At 36.4% G+C, this 19308-nt stretch overlaps 1 protein-coding gene across 1 annotated transcript; it reads right to left on the bottom strand.

The window, feature by feature from the left end:
• Nucleotides 1-6934: 6934 nt before the first annotated feature.
• On the bottom strand, nt 6935-7237 carry THITE_2037951 (uncharacterized protein; the record flags this gene model as incomplete). The annotated part of the gene is made up of 1 exon (XM_003650790.1): nt 6935-7237. A coding segment is annotated over one exon (303 nt), but the record flags the coding sequence as incomplete, so codon positions are not given.
• Nucleotides 7238-19308: the final 12071 nt, after the last annotated feature.

Raw genomic sequence — 19308 nt, 5'->3', positions numbered from 1 at the left:
AGCGCTTAGTAGCTAGGGCTATTTAACTTAGTAGGCTTAGACTATATACCTTAGGTAGCTAAAGTACTACTAAAAGGGAGTAGCGGTAGAGCTACTATATTACTAGGCTATAGCTAGGCGCTACTAGACTATAAAAGGTATAAGGCTAAAGTGTAGTTTCTTACCCTACTAAAGGAGATTAATATAGTAAAGGAACTTAAAGATATAATAAGTACCCTAATATATAAGTTGACTAGTATTATAGATATAGCAATACTATATTAGAAGCTTAATCGAGGATCCTATATACTATAGTAGAACCTTAAAGTCAAGAAGGCAATGTAGAAAGCAGGGAGAGCTAAATATACCTAGAGGTCGAGCTATACTATAAGCTTCTAAGAGCACTACTATAAGGTAGTAAAACGGTTTAAACGTTGTACTAGTCAATCGTAGATACTATATTAGCGCTATTCGCTTACTAGAGCATTAAAGGAGTAGAAGCTAATATAGGATATTACAAGGTAGATATAGCTCTAGAGCTACTAACGCTCTAAGCCTCTAGCGCTACTAGCGCTCTAGCTAGGGCTTAGCGAGCCTTAGAGCGCTATAATATATATTAAGAAGGTAGAAACGCTAGTAAAGCGCTTCTTCCTTATACTATAGGCGTAGTATAATAGTATCTCTAACTAGGACTAGCCTAAGAGGTCTTTCTATAATATTATACTAATCGACTAGGAGGTCTATAATAGTAAAATTATAGAGATTATAAGCTATATAGGATCGAATAAGGTGTTTAACAAAGACCTCTTTATTAATAAGTTCCTTAAGGCCTATAATAAAGAAGGAAAGCTATTAAAGGTATTTATAGTAATTATATATACCTACTTTAAGCTAGAGCACTTCCTATATAGATTCTATACTATATAGATAGTTGTTCTAAAGAAGCTAGGGAAGTCTCTAGAGTAGCTAAACGAGGTAGGGGTATACTATTTAATATCGTTGCTTAGTATAGTAGATAAGATTATTAAAGTAGCTATTATAGACTAGGTAATATATATAGCTAAGGCGTATAAGCTACTCCTAGAGATATAAATAGGTTTCTAGCAATATAGGTTAATAGAGGTAGTGGTCTAGGTAGTGATCAATATAGTGAAGACGGTATAGGTGTATAACATCTATATATTGCTATTATAGCTAGACCTAAAGGGCGCCTTCGACTAGGTTAACTAGGTCTAGCTACTATATATACTCTAAGAGCTAGGGTTCGAGAGGAAGCTAGTTATATTCCTAAAGAGCTATTTCGAAAATCGTATAGTACGTTTATAGTTTAATAAAGCTATAGCCAAGCCTACGACCCTATAGCAAGGTACACTATAGGGTTTGCCACTATCGCTAGCGCTATTTATCCTCTTTATTACCCCTTTGTTCTATACCTTTAAGGTATATATTAAGCTCCTAACCATTAGATATATAGATAATACTAACCTCTTTACATTTAGGTAGGATACACTAATATACTGCTATACGCTAGAGAGGGGGTTTACTAAGTATAAGAAGTAGGCTATAAAGCAAGGTATATAGTTTAAACTAGCGAAGAGCGAGCTTATCTACTTTATAAGGGTGTAGTAGCTATATATAAAGGTCGTTAATATCCTAGGCGAGGACTAGCTAGGGCTTACCCTAGTAGAGTCGGCAAGGTTCCTAGGAGTATAGCTCGACTATAAGCTCTCCTTCAAAGTATATAAGAAGGTAATAAAGGCAAAGATAGCTATTTAAAAGTTCGCTTTTATAAGGCTTATAGCGAAGATATATAAGGTATATATCGCTAAAGCTTAGGAAATCAATATAAAGGTCATTAGGAGCGTCCTCTTATATAGAGTAGTAGCCTAGTATATCTCGACGCTAATTAGGGGGACCCTATATAAGATTGTATATAGCTTTAGTGCAATATAGTTGGGCTACCTCTAGGTAGTAGCTAATATATATAAAGTAATACTAGTTTACAACCTTGAGAGTAAAATATAAGTACCTTTTATTAACCTTTACCTTAATCGCTAAGTAGTATATACTAAGTAGAGGCTCTAGAAGATAAGGCTAATATAGCTCCTATACAATATATATACGAAGGTAGCGTTGAAGCTAAAGAGGAGGCGCTATATATACTACGCCTTAGGGTTAGGGCTAGCTATAGGGGAGTCGCCTATAGGTCGAAGATAGGTATAGGCTAAGGAATAGCTCCTTTTACACTGCTCTATAGCAATGGAGGAGACGCTAAGCGAGGGTAGCGAAAGCGATAACTAGAGGCCCTAGGAGTCCTAGCTCTATACCAACGTAGATATAGTTATAGTAGAGGAGTAGAAGGTATATAGAGAGTAGCAAATACGCTATATAGACGTTAGGAGGCTAAAGAGGGTACGTTATAGGAAAGTAGCCTACCTATATAGCTTAGAGCCCCCTACCTAGATATTATAGATATATAAGGACCTTAATAAGGTGTAGAGCTCCCTACTTATATAGATATATATAAGGGCTATTAGCCTAAGGCAATTCCTATTTTAGAAAGGAGTTCTAAGTACATTTATACCACTATACTATTATAGCAAGGCGCTAAAGACTATTATCTACCTAGCAATATATTATAAAGACCCAACGATTACTATAGAAAGGCCTATAGTTCAAGACTAGTATATACTACTTATACTACTTAGGAGTAAGAGGGGAGTATAAGCCCTTATAGGATAGCTAATATATATAGGGCGCTTATACAAATACTAGCTTATACTCGAGCTAAACGTCGAAGGCAAAGTAAAATATAAAGGCGTAGTAGAGAGCTTCTTAAGTGTATAGTTAATATATAGTAGCTAGGGCTATACAACGGAGGAGCCTCCTATAGGTAGCTCTAATAGCAATAGCGTAGGCAAGAGGCGTAGAAAGAGGAAGAGGCGTAGAAAGGTTGGTCTCTAACCGCCTCTCTAATATATATAATACCCTTGGCGACTAGGGCGTTTGCGCTAAGGGCGTACTACGTAAATAAGTGGCGTACAAAGGGCTATATAGGCTGCTATATCTCTAGCGCTACTAAGCTAGAAAGGTGAGCTCTAGCGAGTTGCAAGGTAGGAATCGGGGAGGCTCGCCCTACGTAGTAGGAACGTAGTGTAGGCGCTATATATAAGTGGTATAGATAGAGGTGGAGGGACCGCTTGCCTATAGTAGTAGAGCGTTTAGAGCCCCTTCGATGTAAGATTAATAATAATAATAATATAATAGGACCTTTTAGTTAATAAATATACTACTTTAGATTATAGTAGAATAGAAGCTCGAGCTTTATACACTTTACAATATATCTACTTAGGTTTATTAAAGTAATAGAGATAGTATAATCAACTATATCTAAGTAATATAAAGTAGTAGCGCCTAATAGCTAGAGCTACTCAACTTAGTAGGCTTAGACTATATACCTTAAATAGCTAAAGTGCTGCTAAGGAGGAGCAGTAGCAAAGCTACTATATTACTAGGCTATAGCTAAGCGCTATTAAACTATAAGAGGTATAAAGCTAAAGTATAGTTCTTTACCCTACTAAAGGAGATTAATATAGTAAAAGAACTTAAGAATATAGTAGGTACCTAATGTAGAAAAGTGCTGTAGATGCATAGAATAATAAGATGTAGATTCCTTCTCATAGTAGGTCGAAGATCTAAGCGGTAGTGCGCTAAGAAATATATATCTATATAGTAGAATATATATATATACACCACTTGCCTAATCGGGCCTAGTGTTACAAAGTCTATAACGTAGAGCATAGAGCACCTTTATCTCATCTACGTATATAAATATATAGGTTATATAACCCTCTTATTCCTCTTTACCCTATATTAAGTCTAAGCCTATAAGAAAAAATGGCAATACCCTTATTGCCTTGCCTATCTAGATTCTCTAAATCGTCAATTACCCTTTAATTAAGTACTACAACGTAGGGCTAGAAGCATAGTGCTAGATTAATCTAAATAGCAGTTAACTAACTTCTTCTACATCTTGTTATCGCTAGTAGAAATAGGGTTCTTACAAGGCTAGCTACGCTTATAAGCCGGTTAAAGTGCTTAATCAAATATAGGAGGCTCGTTCTAAAAGATAGAGCGATCTAGATAATCGCCTTTACAAGCCTAGTATTCGTCGATTAGACGCTATATATAGTGTAGCTTATATATAGTCTTCTAAACGCTCTTTTCTTAGCTATAGCTAGTCTATTTAATTAAGTATTTAAAGCCTTTATATATAACCTTATAGTTAAGGACTATATCAACCTTGTATTTATCGCCCAATTCGCTATCTAAAGAGCAGTCCAATTAAGAGTCGACAATTAGGCTAGGAGATAGTGTATTGTAGCTAAATAGATTATCCTAAGAAGCTAGGCGAAAGTAAGCAACGAAAATAACTAGATAGATATCTATATTAGCTAGGAGATCTAGTTTATATTATTATTATTATTATTATTAATCTTACACTAAAGAGGCACTTAGTGCCTCGCCACTGAGGGCAAGCGGTCCCTCCACCTCTATATACACCACTCACGTGTAGCGCCCGCGCTACGTTCTCGCTACGCAGGGCGGGCCTCCCTAGGTCCTTCTCTCCAACTCGCCGGAACTCACCTTTCCGGCCTGGTGGCGACGGAGACATAGCGGCCTATACGGCCCGTTGCACGCTACTTGCGTGCGCGATGCGCTCCTAGCGCGAGTACCGTAGCCGCTGGGCGCGCTACGTGCTCGAGGGGAGCGGCTAGAGGCCGACCTTTCTACGCCTCTTCCTCTTCCTTTTGCGCCTCTCGCCTATGCCCTAGTTCTCGTGGCTAGCCACTAGAGGCTCCCCTGCCGCGTCGTCCTAGCTGCCACGCTCTTGCCGCGCACTCGCGGAGCTTTTCGCCAATCTAGTTTATATACTAGGCGCCTAACGCAACGCTTAATTAGAAAAGGCTTAGCGCGCTATTGTAAATACTTCTAGGATAGGTTGCCTAAGAGATAGTAACTATAGTATAGGCGTAAATAAACTTTGTTGCCTACTTAGAATTCGATATTACAGTGTTTACTATCGTAATAGCGCTTAGTATATACTACTACAAAGTCTATACTCAACTATCTCAATATAGAGCATCTTATAAAGCTAGAATAGTAGCTAGCTTAATAGTAGCCTAGTTGGTAAAAGCTTCTAAAGGTCTAAGAAGTTTAAAGCTGAAAAGCTACTTATAAAGCGAAGATTTAATAGCTTTAGTATAAACATTGTTAAAGTACTATTGTAGAGGTATAACAACGTTTAGCTAATTGCCTTTAGGGCGTTTAAATATATAGAAGCGAATTGTAATTTCTATAATCTAATTCTTATATTCTAAAAGGCCGTCCGCTTATAGGTAGTAGGATATCGTTATTAGTAGCTTAGTACTTAGAGCCTTCTAGACGCTTTGCCAAAGGTTAAAAGTAAACTTGTAATTATAGTCGAAGATAATTATAATAGGTATAGAGCCTTCTAGACGCTTTGCCAAAGGTTAAAAGTAAACTTGTAATTATAGTCGAAGATAATTATAATAGGTATACCCTAGTCGCTAAAAAGCAGTTAGTAGATTAGAATATACCTCTATTCCTAAGCTAAATAGCTAGAATTACTAAGAATAAAAAGGGTATACTTCGATAACTTATAAAATACTATAAGTAAGCTATTAAAGTAGTTATAATTAGGAAGCTGCTAAAGAGAACTAGCGGCCTAGACCTTTAGTAGGCCTAGAATAAAATCGATAGTGATAATATATATTAGTAGAGTATTGGATAGTCAAATCGGTTAATAGTTACCTAGTTTAAAGCAATAGTCTATTATATTAACTTAGTACTTTAGGTATAATTTAATATACTTTTTAATATTATAGGTCTTATAGGCTATTAATATACCTTATAAGTTATATAATATCTGCTCTATACTAAAGTGGTACTTCTTATCGTAGGTAGCTTCTAAGATAGTCTAAATTATACTATAAAGTATATAAAGTGAGTATAATCTATTAGGCTAAATATTATAAAGAAGGCTATCTATAAGGATAAATAGGAGCCTAGGTCAAGAAAAAACCTTACTACTACTCTTAGTAGCCAATTCGATAGTACGGTCCTTGATAATAGCAATATACTTAACATTATAAAAGTATATAGCTATAAATCGAGCTTATAGATTATTATCCAACTTCGCTTCTATAAAGGCGAACCAAATATTGTCTAGGACTACGTCGTTGTCACTAGAGTTATTCTTACAGTTTAGGTTGTCCTATAGAGCTTTAAGACAGCTAAGTGCATTAGGTATAAGGTTTAGCTAGCCTAAGAGATAGTAGATCTCTAGGTTATATTGCGAAAAGTAAATAGAGGCGTTGATAAGCCTATAGTTGGCTTACTTAATAGATAATATATCTAAGATAGTCTATTTAACAATGCCTTTTATAAAGGTCTAGTCTATAAGGACGACAACTAGCTTATATAACGAGTAGATCGTAGTATATAATTTCTTAATTGCTTAAACAAGGTAAGCGACTTCCTATTTAGAAGGTCTATACTAGAGTTCCTCCTTAGTAAAGCACTAGCTTAGACATATAATAAGCTGAACCTAGGTTAATAGAATAACAGTTCTAAGCTTCTATTTATAGCTATCGACAAGGTAGAACGCTATAACGCTAAAGCTATACTCTAAGTAACCGTCGATCTATAAAAAGAGAGTCTTATTAGGGTCGAAGTATAATAGAATAGTCGGATCTAGCTTATAGATAGTATACTAAATAGCTTTAAAGGAGGCTTTCTTAGCTAGTGTCGGCTCGAAGGAAGTCTTAGCGCAATAGGTAGCGTGTTTACTAGGGTTACTATTTTCTACTTAGCTAGTTGCTTAGCCTTTTATAAGCAGGGTAGTCTTATAGTTCTAGAGCAGCTTAATAAGCTAGGCGTAGTATAGGATCAGATAGCGTAAAAATCTAAATACACTAATATACTGCTCTAAGGCAAAGAGGTTGTTTAGAAAGGCAAAGTTCCTAAAGGTAGTAATATAGTACTCTATATTAGTAAGTCCAAATCTATTAATATAGAAACTAAGTAGCTCTATACTAGGGTATACAATATACGATTTAGCTAGAGCGATAGAGATGTTGTTCTTCTTAAAGAGGTTAAAGATAGTTTCTAGGTACTTAGTATACTTATCTACAATATCGCTAAAGATAATAATATTGTCGATAAATATATAGACGAAAGAGGCGTAGAGGCGAAGCAACTAATCTATAAAGCGCTAGATATATATAGAAGTATTATAGTAGCCTATTAGGTATACTTTTAGCTATTCTAATCTGTAAAGGCTAATCAAGGTAAAGCGGTTATAGTATAGGGGATATATATTAAATTGATAGAAAAAAGATATAGCGTCAATTGTAGTAATAAACTTCTTGCCTTATAGGTATATAATAATGTCCAATTATAAAGGTAGAAGGTAGTTGTCAAATACTATAACCTTGTTGAAAGTATATAGATCAATAACTATATAACCTTTGATTTTACTATATAAAGTACGCTAAACGACAAATATTAAGTATATGAAAGGAGTAGCCTTTATCGCCTATTTAAAGCGCTTCTATTAATATAGTTCGTTGAACGTAGTGTTAAGGACTTCGCGATTATAGACGTTTAGAGGGTATTAGCGGACACGAATCTTCTAATATTGCTAGCCTTCTATAAGAGGTACTTGTATTATATCCTCCTTATCTTAGACGACTTAGCCTTTATCCTTCTATAGGTGAAGGTAGCGCTTGACGATATCAACAAATCGCTATACTAGTTCTCGATCCTAGGTATATATATATACGCCCTCTAAACTAAATATCTCTAGTAAGTTAGTAGGTATCTTCAAGCCTAAAGTTAAGTACTTCTCTAGCACTATAGGCTTATAGTTATTAGACTATAAATCTAAGCTAGAATTACGCCTATTGGTATAACTATCAGTCTCTAGCGCTAGAGGCGTATTGCGCCTATTAGTATAATCTAGGCTCGTAGACGCAGGGCTCGAATTATACCTATTAATATAGCCTTCAATACTAGGATCCTAGATCGATTAGCGTAATATAGGCTAGGCTAGCTAGCCTAGTAGGTGCACTAATTAGTATAATGCAGGTCCTAATTTGGATAAAATAGCTAGTTGATATACTATATCGCTATAAGGCGTCGATACCTCTAGCGAATCTCGAGAAGGTACTAGAATTTAAGATGAAATATCGCTTATAAATTGTATTAAATCTCCTAGAATAGTATAAACTAGGCTGCTAATATCGAATTTAGTAGATACGCTAGGGCTAATGTACTAAATAGCGGTCTAGACTAAACTAGGGTTTATAGCGGTAGATGCTATTGCTATTAAAGCAATCGCTATAGTTAGCGCTATAAAGGCTATCTCTTAAGAACAAGCGATATAGCTACTATTATTAGTATCTTTAATTTAGCTAATAGAGTAGCGCTTTAAAACAGTAAAAACTCCCTTAGTTAGGTTCTTTAGAGCTACTACCTTAGGTGTCTTAGCGTTGATAACAACGTTTAGTGCAATAGGATAGCGAGCATTGAACACTATAGACCAGTCTATTGAAAGAGGCTTAATTCTATAGCGATGTACACTTCCTACTTAGGCTACAAAGTGACAACGTATATAGTTTTAACCTTATATATACAAGGAAACGTCTAAGTATATATAGTAAATAGTATATTAAATCCTCCTAGGATACTATATAGGCTAGCGATCTTTATACTATAATCGATAGAGGCCTTATATAGATCTAGGAAGTCGGCTCCTAACAAAAGGTTGGTAGGTAGCTTATCTACTATCTAGGCAGACTAAGTAAACTTAAAGAGTACTAGGCCAATAGTAGTGACGCCTAATAGGTAAATGACAAAGGTCGCCTACTAAGTAGGCAAGGTCTTTCCAATACTACAAATATAGCTAGTACAACGTTCAATCAAGTATTTAAAAGTACTTAAGAAGCTCTTATCGATAATCGAACAGCTAGTACCTAGATCAAGGTAAACTTCTAAGTCTTTATAGTTAGGTTGAGCATAGGCCTTAACACACAAGTAGATATAAGCACTATATAGGCTATTAATACTTAGGTTAGCCGTTTTAGGGGCCTCTCGTACTTCTAAATCAATAGCGAAGTCTATAGCTAGACTAGAGCCCTTAATAAATAGGATATCATCCTCCAAAGTGTTTTCAGCGATAGCGATTATATACTCTAAGCATTTAATAGTACTAGAAGTAGCTACTAAATAAGTCTTTAAATACTTAAAGAGCTAGTTCTAAGAATTAAATAGGCTATTACAATATCTGTAGGTTCACTAGCCTAGGTTAGCCTAATTGGCTCAATAGTAGTAAACGCTCTTAGGAACAATTGTCTTAATATTATTATTATTATTATTATTAATCTTATACCGAAGAGGCACTTAGTGCCTCGCCACTAAGGGCAAGTGGTCCCTCTACCTCTATATACACCACTTACGTGTAGCGCCTACACTACGTTCCTACTATATAGGGCGGGCCTCCCTAATTCCTTCTCTCCAACTCGCTAGAACTTACCTTTCTAGCCTAGTAGCGACGGAGATATAGCGGCCTACGTAGCCCGTTGTATACTACTTATATATACGATGCGCTCCTAGTGCGGGTACTATAGCCGCTAGGTACGTTGTATACTTACGAGGACCGGCTAGAGGCCAACCTTCCTACGCCTTTTCCTCCTCTTCTTACGCCTCTTAGCTATATTTAAGTTCTTGTAGCTAGCCTCTAGAGGCTCCTCTACTACACTGTCCTAGCTACTACGCCCTTACTATATACCTATAGTGCTCTCTACCACTCCTTTATATCCTGCCTCGCCTTCGACATTTAGCTCGAGCGCTAGCTAGTACTCTTATAGGCGCCTAATGTATATTAGCTATCCTATAATCCTTTAGGCGTCTCTCCTACTCCTAAGTAGTATAAATAGTATATACTAGTTTTAGATATAGGGCCTTCCTATAATAACTATAGGGTCCTTATAGTATATTACAAAGTAGACGATAGTCTTAGGTACCTTGCTATAGTAGTAAAGCGGTATAAGTATATCTAGTACCCCTTTTTAGAATAGGAACTGCCTAAGGCCAATAGCTCTAATATACGCCTATATAAGGAGGGAGCTCTACACTTTGCTAAGATCCTTATATACCTATAGCACCTAGGTAGAAGGCTCTAAGTTGTATAGGTCTACTATTTCTCTATAGCGCGCCCTCTCTAGCCTCCTAGCGTCTATATAGTATATCTATATCTCTCTATATACTTTCTACTCCTCTACTATAGTAATATCTACGTTGATATATAGCTATAGCTCCTAGGGTCTCTAATCGTTGTCTTTGTCGCTCTCGTCCTATACCTCTACTACTATCGCTAGGCGATATATAAGGAGCTAGTCCTTAGCCTATAGTTGCCTCTACTCTATAGAAGACTCCCTTATAGCTAGTCCTACCACTAGGGTATAGTATATACGGTGCTACTTCTTTAACCTTGACGCTACTTTTATATAGACATTGTATAGAAGCTATATAAGCCTAGTTTTCTAGAGCCTCTATTCGGTATACATTGCTTAGCGGTTAAGGTATAGATCGATAGGGGGTACCTAGGTTTTACTTTCTAGGTTATAGACTAGTATAGCTTTATATACGTTAGTAACTACCTAGAGGCAACCCGACTATATTATATTAAAGCTATATACAATTCTATAGAGAGTCCTTCTAATTAGCGTTAAAGTATACTACGCTACTACCCTATATAAAAGGACGTTCCTAATAACCTTTATATAGATCTTCTAAACTTATATAATATATACCCTATATATCTTTACTATAAGTCTTATAAAGGTAAACTTCTATATAGCTATCTTAGCTTTAACCACCTTCCTATATATTTAAAACAAGAGCTTATAGTCTAGCTATATACCTAGGAACCTTGCTAACTCTATAGATATAAGTCCTAGCTAACTTTTACTAAGGATATTGACAACCTCTATATATAGTTGCTATACCTTTGTAAAGTAGATAAGCTTGCTCTTCGCTAGTTTAAACTATATCCCTTGTTCTATAGCCTATTTCTTATATTTAGTAAACCCTTTCTCTAATATACAGTAGTATACTAGCATATCTTATCTAAACGTAAGAAGATTAGTATTATCTATATACCTGACTATTAGGAGCCTAGTATATACTTCAAAAGTATAGAACAAGGGGGTAATAAAGAGGATAAATAGCGTTGGCGATAGTAGTAAGCTCTATAATATACTTTGTTATAAAGTTATAGGCTTAGCTATAATCCTATCGAACTATAGGCGCGCTATATAATCCTCGAAGTAGCTCTTTAGGAGTATAATTAGCTTCCTTTCAAAGCCTAGTTCCTAGAGTATATATAGTAGCTAGATCTAGTCGACCTAGTCGAAAGCGCCTTTTAAGTCTAGTTGTAATAGCAAAGTATAGACGTTATACGTCTATACTATCTTCACTATATTAGTTACTATCTAGATTGCTACCTCTATAGACCTATATTACTAGAAGCCTATCTACATCTCTAGGAGTAGCTTATACGCTTTAGCTATATATATTACTCGGTCTACGATAGCCGCCTTGATAATCTTACCTATCGTGCTAAGTAGCGATATTAGACGGTATACCCCTACCTCCGTTAGTTGTTTTAGAGACTTCCCTAGCTTCCTAAGGACGACTACCTATATAGCGTAGAATCTACGTAGAAAGTGCTCTAGCTTAAAATAGGCGTATATAATTGCTATAAGTACCTTCGATAGCTTACCCTCTTTGTTATAGGCCTTAAGGAACTTGTTGGTAAAGAGGTCTTTACTAGGCGCTTTGTTTAATCCTATATAGCTTAATAATCTCTATAATTTCGGCTCTGTAGACCTCCTAGTTGATAGGCGTAATATTGCGAAAAGACCTTTTAAGCTAGTCTCAGTCGGGGATACTATTGTACTACGCCTATAGCGCGGGAAAGAAGCGCCCTACTAGCGCCTTAGCCTTCTGGGTATACGTCACCGCGCTCTAGGGCTCGCCAGGCCCTAGCCGGAGCGTTGGCAACGCTAGAGGCTTAGGGCGTTGGTGGCTTCGAAGTCGTGCCCACCTCTCGATATTCTACATCAGCTTCTGCTCTCTCGACGCTCTAATTGTCTTAATATAGATATAGATATATATATTAGTAGTAGAAACAGTCTTAAGTCTAATAGCACTTATAATAGATTAGCTTTAAATTATAAGCTATATAGGCGATATCCGACTTATTAGTACTACTAGAAGCGGATAACTTACAATTAGTATTAGTATCGTCGTTAGCTTCTAAATCGGATAACGTCTTCGAATTGGCGTTGTCGATAAAGTACACTTAGTCTTAGGCTCGATCGTCACGCTTAGAATCACAGTTATCTAGGCGGTACTTGCCGCCTTAGTCGCAATCTCAGTTATAGTAGTTATCGTTATAGCGATCAATATATCTAGAAAGCTTCTTATTAGACTTAGTATTACTAAAAGTAATAGACTTATTAGTAAGCAAAGACTTCTTCAACTCTAGGAACTTATCGCAAGCTATAGTAACAAATATAGGCTATACTTCTATAATCTTATATATATAATATATTAAAGTATACTTCGTCTTTGGCTATAAAAGAAAAGATATAATAGTCGAGTTTAATCGATTATAAATAGTGCCTATAGCGTTGTACTGATTAGAATTGTTATAATTGATCTAGCCTACTACTAAAAGAAGTTTATTAGGGCATTGGGGTTCTCTATAATATACCTAATAGTTAACCGTCCTTGGTTAAACTTATTAATAGCCATTTAGTAATCTATTGTAAAACGCTCTACTAATTAATCAAAGACTATATATAAGCTAGCTTAGCGCTACTATAAACGCTCCTATATAGTGACTTCGCTATTCTACTAAAGGAGGGCCTAGCTAACGAGAACTATAGGTAGGAGGTATAGGATTTACTAAGCTATGTTATAGCTAGTGTCGAAGTCTTCTAAAAAGGTAGATGAACGCTAGATAAAGTAATAGATATTAGTAAAAATTATATTCTTACTATCTATAACAATACCTATATTGTTAAGGTCCTTGTAGCTAGGATTAAAAGTGTTAGTCATTGTGCTTAATCTTAAAGGTAGAAGCGTATTAGCTACCTCTAGTATCTATAGTATTATAGAAATACTCTTAGTAACTATAGTTTAGAGGATAAAGTAGAAAGGGTAGGCGGTTATTTAGACAACGCCTACCATCGTTATTATCTAAGTCGTTTAGGTCGCTAGGATCTTAGCTACTAGCGCTAGGAGGCTACTTAAAAGGCGACTCGGCCTAGTGGCAGCCGCTAAGACGTAGTATAGTCTAACGTAGGCTACTATAAACTATAAAGCAACGTAGCCTAGCGTAGGCTGTCTAATAGCGACTCGGCCTAGTGAGGGTCGCTATTTAGAGATATAGCCTAGCGGTAGTCGCCTAAACATAGGTTGTTGAGGTGTGTAATAGGGGCCTAGCGTGTAGGTAGCGTGCTTATAGCTAGGTTATAAGCTATACCAATGTCGACGCCCTCTAAGGGAATAGGAAAGACGGTCTATAGACGAGGCTATATAGGTCTAGCTAGGGGAAGTAGGCGAAGTCTTTTATATAGGGAGGCTACAGTTGCTACTAAGCAGTGGCTCTAGATCAAAGGGGCATATAGCTATAGCCCTATAGTCAATATAGGAGTAGCTAACTAAGGCTCTTTAGCTAATATAGGAGTAGCTAACAAGCCCTTAGTAGCTAACTAGGCAATAGTGTCATTGATTCTACCTAGTCGATTGTCAGTATTATATATATTATTAATCTTATACCGAAAAGGCACTTAGTACTTTGCTACTAAGGGCAAGCGGTCTCTCTACCTCTATATATACCACTTATATGCAACGCCTATACTATGTTCTCGCTATATAAGGTGGGCTTCCCCGATTTCCTCTCTTAAACTTGCTAAAACTCACCTTTCTAGCCTAGTAGCGACAGAGATATAGCGGCCTATATAGCTCGTTATACGCTATTTACTTATACAATACGCCCCTAGTATAAGCACCTTAGTCGCTAAGCGTACAATATATATAAGGAGAGTGGCTAGAGACTGACCTTTCTACGCCTCTTCTTCCTCTTATACCCCCTACTTATATTACTATCCTCGTAGCTATTTGCTAGAGGCTCCCCCACTACGCCACCTTAGCTACTATATACCGGCTATACGCCTATAGAGCTTTCTATCGCTCCCTTATATCCTACTTCGCCTTTGATATTCAGTTTAAACGCTAGCTAGTACTCCTATAGGCGCCTAGTATATATTAGCTATCCTATAAGCGCTTAAACGCCCCTCCTACTCCTAAGTAGCATAAGTAGTATATACTGGTCCTAGATGCTAGGCCTTTCTATAGTAACCGCTAGGTCCTTATAGCGTATCACGAGGTAGGCGACGGTCTTAGGCGCCTCGCTACAATGGTAAAGCAGCGTAGGTGTATCTAGTATACCTTTCTAGAATAGGAACTACCTTAAGCTAATAGCTCCTATATATACCTGTGTAAGGAGAGAGCTCTATACCTTGCTAAGGTCCTTGTGCATCTGCAGCATCTAGGTGGGGGTATTATATATATACTAGGCAAAGAGCTCTTCTTAGCGCTAAGCCTATTATATAGCCTTCTTATTGTTAGCGATAGCTACTTAAAGGCGATTAATAGCCTTAGGCAAGTATTCTAAACGCTTATAATAGATTGTTAGCCTCTTGAAAATAAGTTAAATCTTAGCAACATCGGCCTAAAGGTTATTAACTATATTAACAGTATCCTAGAGGAGAATAATATATTTACTAATAGTCTAACCAAGCTACTTAATGTAAAGCCAATTAGTATCGACCTTAATATACTCTAGTAGGTTTAAAATATCTTCTACTTCCTTAGAGTCGCTCTAGGCATCTTCGAAAAATAGCTTATCGCCTAGTTGTTTATCGTTGGGATCCTCCTAGCCAATAATAACGTTGCGATAAGTACGCTCCCTAGGAGTAGGTAGCTCTAAGGCTAGGGGAATAAATCCTTTATATAGAGTGTATATTGTCTCTTTAATCTTCTAGGATATAGCAGTATCGTATTTAGAGAGCTACTTAGCTAATAAAGAGGACCACTAGTATATTATTATTATTATTATTATTAATCTTATACCGAAGGGGCTCTAAGCGCCTCGCTACTAAGGGCAAGCGGTCTCTCCGCCTCTATTTACACTACTTATATATAGCACCTATACTACGTTCCCGCTTTATAGGGCAGGCCTCCCCGATTCCTACTTTCCAACTCGCTAGAACTCACCTTTCTAGCTTAGTAGCGTTGGAGATATAGTAGCCTATATAGCCCTTTGCGCACTACTTGCTTATATAGTACGCCCTTAGCGTAAACGCCTTAGTCGCTAAAAGGGTTATATACATTAGGGGGTAGCTAGAGACCAACCTTCCTATACTTCTTTCTTTTTCTACGCCTCTTGCCTACGCTATTGCTTTTAAGGTTATCTATAGGAGGCTCCTTTGTCGTATAGCCCTAGTTGCTATACGCCGACTATGCGCCTATAAAGCTCTTCGCTATACTTTTATATCCTACCTCGCCCTTAATGTTTAGCTTAAATGTAAGCCGGTATTCCTATAGGCGCCTAGTATATATCAACTACCCTATAAACGCTTATACGCCTCTCCTACTCCTAAGTAGTGTAAATAGTATATATTGGTCCTAGACTTTAGGCCTTCCTATAGCGACTATTAGATCTCTGTAATATATTATAAAGTAGGTAACGGTCTTAGGCGCTTCGCTATAGTAGTATAGTAGCGTAGACGTATCTAGGACTCCTTTCTAGAATAGGAATTGCTTTAGGCCAATAGCACCTATATATACTTATATAAAAAGGGAGCTCTACGCTTTACTAAGGTCTTTATATATCTATAATATCTAGGTAGGGGGCTCTAAGCTATATAGGTCGGCTACTTCTCTATAGTATACCCTCTCTAGCCTCTTTATATCTATATATCGTATTTATTGCTCCCTATATATCTTCTACTCCTTTATAATTATTATTATTATTATTATTATTATTATTATTATTATTATTATTATTATTATGATTATTATTATTATTATTATTATTATTATTATTATTATTATTATTATTATTATTATTATTATTATTATTATTATTATTATTATTATTATTATTATTATTATTATTATTATTATTATTATTATTATTATTATTATTATTATTATTATTATTATTATTATTATTATTATTATTATTATTATTATTATTATTATTATTATTATTATTATTATTATTATTATTATTATTATTATTATTATTATTATTATTATTATTATTATTATTATTATTATTATTATTATTCTTATACCAAAGGGGCTCTAGGCGCCCTGCTACTAAGGGCAAGCGGTCTCTCCACCTCTATCTATATTACTTACACGTAGCGCCTACACTATATTCCTACTACGTAGGGCGGGCCTCCCCGATTTCCCCTCTCTAACTCGCTAGAACTCACCTTTCTAGCTTAGTAGTATAGGAGATATAGTAGCCTATACAGCCCTTTATACACCATTTACTTATATAATACACCTTTAGCATAAGCGCCTTAGTCGCTAAAGGCGCTATATATACTAGGAGGGCAGCTAAAGGCCGACCTTCCTCCGCCTCTTCCTCTTCCTATACCTCTTGCCTATACTATCGCTCCTAGGGCTATTTGTAAAAGGCTCCTCTATTACATTGTCCTAGCTACTATATACTAGCTATATACTTATAGAGCTTTCTATAACGCCCTTATATTCTATCTCGCCCTCGATATTTAGCTTAAACGTAAACTAGTATTCTTATAAACGCCCTATATACATTAGCTATCCTATAAGTGGCTATACACCTCTTCTACTCCTAAGTAGTATAAATAGCGTATACTAGTCCTAGACTCTAAGCCTTCCTATAGCGACTACTAGGTCTCTATAGTATATTATAAGGTAGATAACAGTCTTAAACGCTTCGCTATAGCGGTATAGTAGTATAGATATATCTAGTACCCCTTTCCAGAATAGGAACTACCTTAGGCCAATAGCTCCTATATATACTTATATAAAGAGGGAGCTCTATATTCTACTAAGGTCCCTATATTCTGATAATATCTAAGTAAGGGGCTCTAAGCTATATAGGTTAGCTACTTCCTTATAGTGTACTTTCTCTAGCCTCTTAGCGTCGATATAGTATATCTATTACTCTTTATATACCTTCTACTCCTCTACTATAACTATATTTGTATTAACGTAGAGCTAGGGCTCTTAGGGCCTCTATTCGTCGTCGTTATTACTTTCGCTCTATACTTCTTCTACTACTATAAAGCAGTATAAGAGGAGCTACTCCTTAGTCTATATCTACCTCCAATCTATAGGAGACTCCCCTATAGCTAGCCCTAGTCCTAGGGTATAGCGTATATAGTACCTCCTCTTTAGCTTTAACGCTACCTTTATATATATATTATATAGAAGCTATATAAGCCTTGTCTTCTAGAGCCTTTGTTTAGCGTATACTGCCTAGTAGTTAAGGAATAGCTCAATAGGGGGTACCTAGGTCTTACTTTTAAGGTTGTAAACTGGTATAGCCTTATATATATTAGCTACTACCTAGAAGTAGCTTGATTATATTATACTAAAGCTATATATAATCTTATATAGGGTCCCTCTAACTAGTATCGAAGTATATTAGGCTACTACTCTATATAAGAGGATACTCCTAATAACCCTTATATAGATCTCCTAAGCTTAAGCGATATATACCCTATATATCTTTACTATAAGCTTTATAAGAGCGAACTTCTATATAGCTATCTTCGCCTCTATTACCCTCTTATATACTTTGAAGGAGAGCTTATAGTCTAGCTATATATCTAGGAACCTTATTAACTCTACTAGGGTAAGCCCTAGCTAGCCCTCGCCTAAGATATTAATAACCTCTATATATAGTCGCTATACCCTTATAAAGTAGATAAGCTCGCTCTTCGCTAGTTTAAACTATATACTATACTCTACTATCTATTTCTTATACTTAGCGAACCCCCTCTCTAGTATAAAGTAGTATACTAGTATATTTTACCTAAATATAACAAGGTTAATGTTATCTATATATTTAACTATTAAGAGCCTAGTATATACCTCGAGAATATAGAATAGAAGGGTAATAAAGAGGATAAATAGCGTTAACAATAACAGTGAACCCTATAGTGTACCCTACTATAGAGTTATAAGCTTAGCTATAACCCTATCAAACTATAGATATACTATATAATCCTCGAAGTAGCTCTTTAAAAGTATAATTAGCTTCCTTTTAAAACCTAGCTCCTAGAGTATATATTATTATTATTATTATTAATCTTACACCGAAGAGGCACTTAGCGCCTCACTACTAAGGGCAAGCGGTCCCTCCACCTCTATATACACCACTTACACATAGCGCCTATGCTACGTTCCTACTATGTAGGGCGGGCCTCCCTACTTTCCTCTCTCTAACTCGCTAGAACTCACCTTTCTAGCCTAGTAGCAACAGAGATATAGCGGCCTATATAGCCTGTTGTACACCACTTGCTTGTATAATATGCCCTTAGTGCAAGTGCCTTAGTCGCTAGGCGCGTAGTATATACGAAGAGAGCGGCTAAAGGCCAATCTTCCTACGCCTCTTCTTCCTCCTACGCTCCTTGCTTATACCGCTATTGTTCCTATAGCCGCCTGCTAGAGGCTCCCCTACTACGTTGCCCTAGCTACTATACGCTAGTTGTACGCCTATAGAGCCTTTTGTCGCTCCCTTATATTCTACCTTGCCTTCGACGTTTAGTTTAAGCGCTAGCTAGTACTCCCTTAGGCGTTTAGTATATATTAGCTATCCTATAAATGTCTAAATGCCTCTTCTACTCTTAAGTAGTATAAATAGCGTATACTAGTCCTAGACGCTAGGTCTTTCTACAGTGATTGTTAGGTCTTTATAGTATATTGTAAGGTAGGCGACGGTCTTAGGTACCTCGCTATAGTAGTAGAGCGGTATAGGTATATCTAGTACTTTTTTCTAAAATAGGAACTGCCTTAAGCTAATAGCTCCTATATACGTCTATATAAGGAGAGAGCTCTATACTTTACTAAGGTCCTTATACACTTATAGTATCTAGGCGAGAGGCT

This window comes from Thermothielavioides terrestris, chromosome 1, assembly GCF_000226115.1.
Source record: "Thermothielavioides terrestris NRRL 8126 chromosome 1, complete sequence".
Lineage (NCBI taxonomy): Eukaryota > Fungi > Ascomycota > Sordariomycetes > Sordariales > Chaetomiaceae > Thermothielavioides > Thermothielavioides terrestris.
The sequence above is the reverse complement of the archived record's forward strand: the minus strand, read 5'-3'. Positions and strand labels throughout refer to the sequence as shown.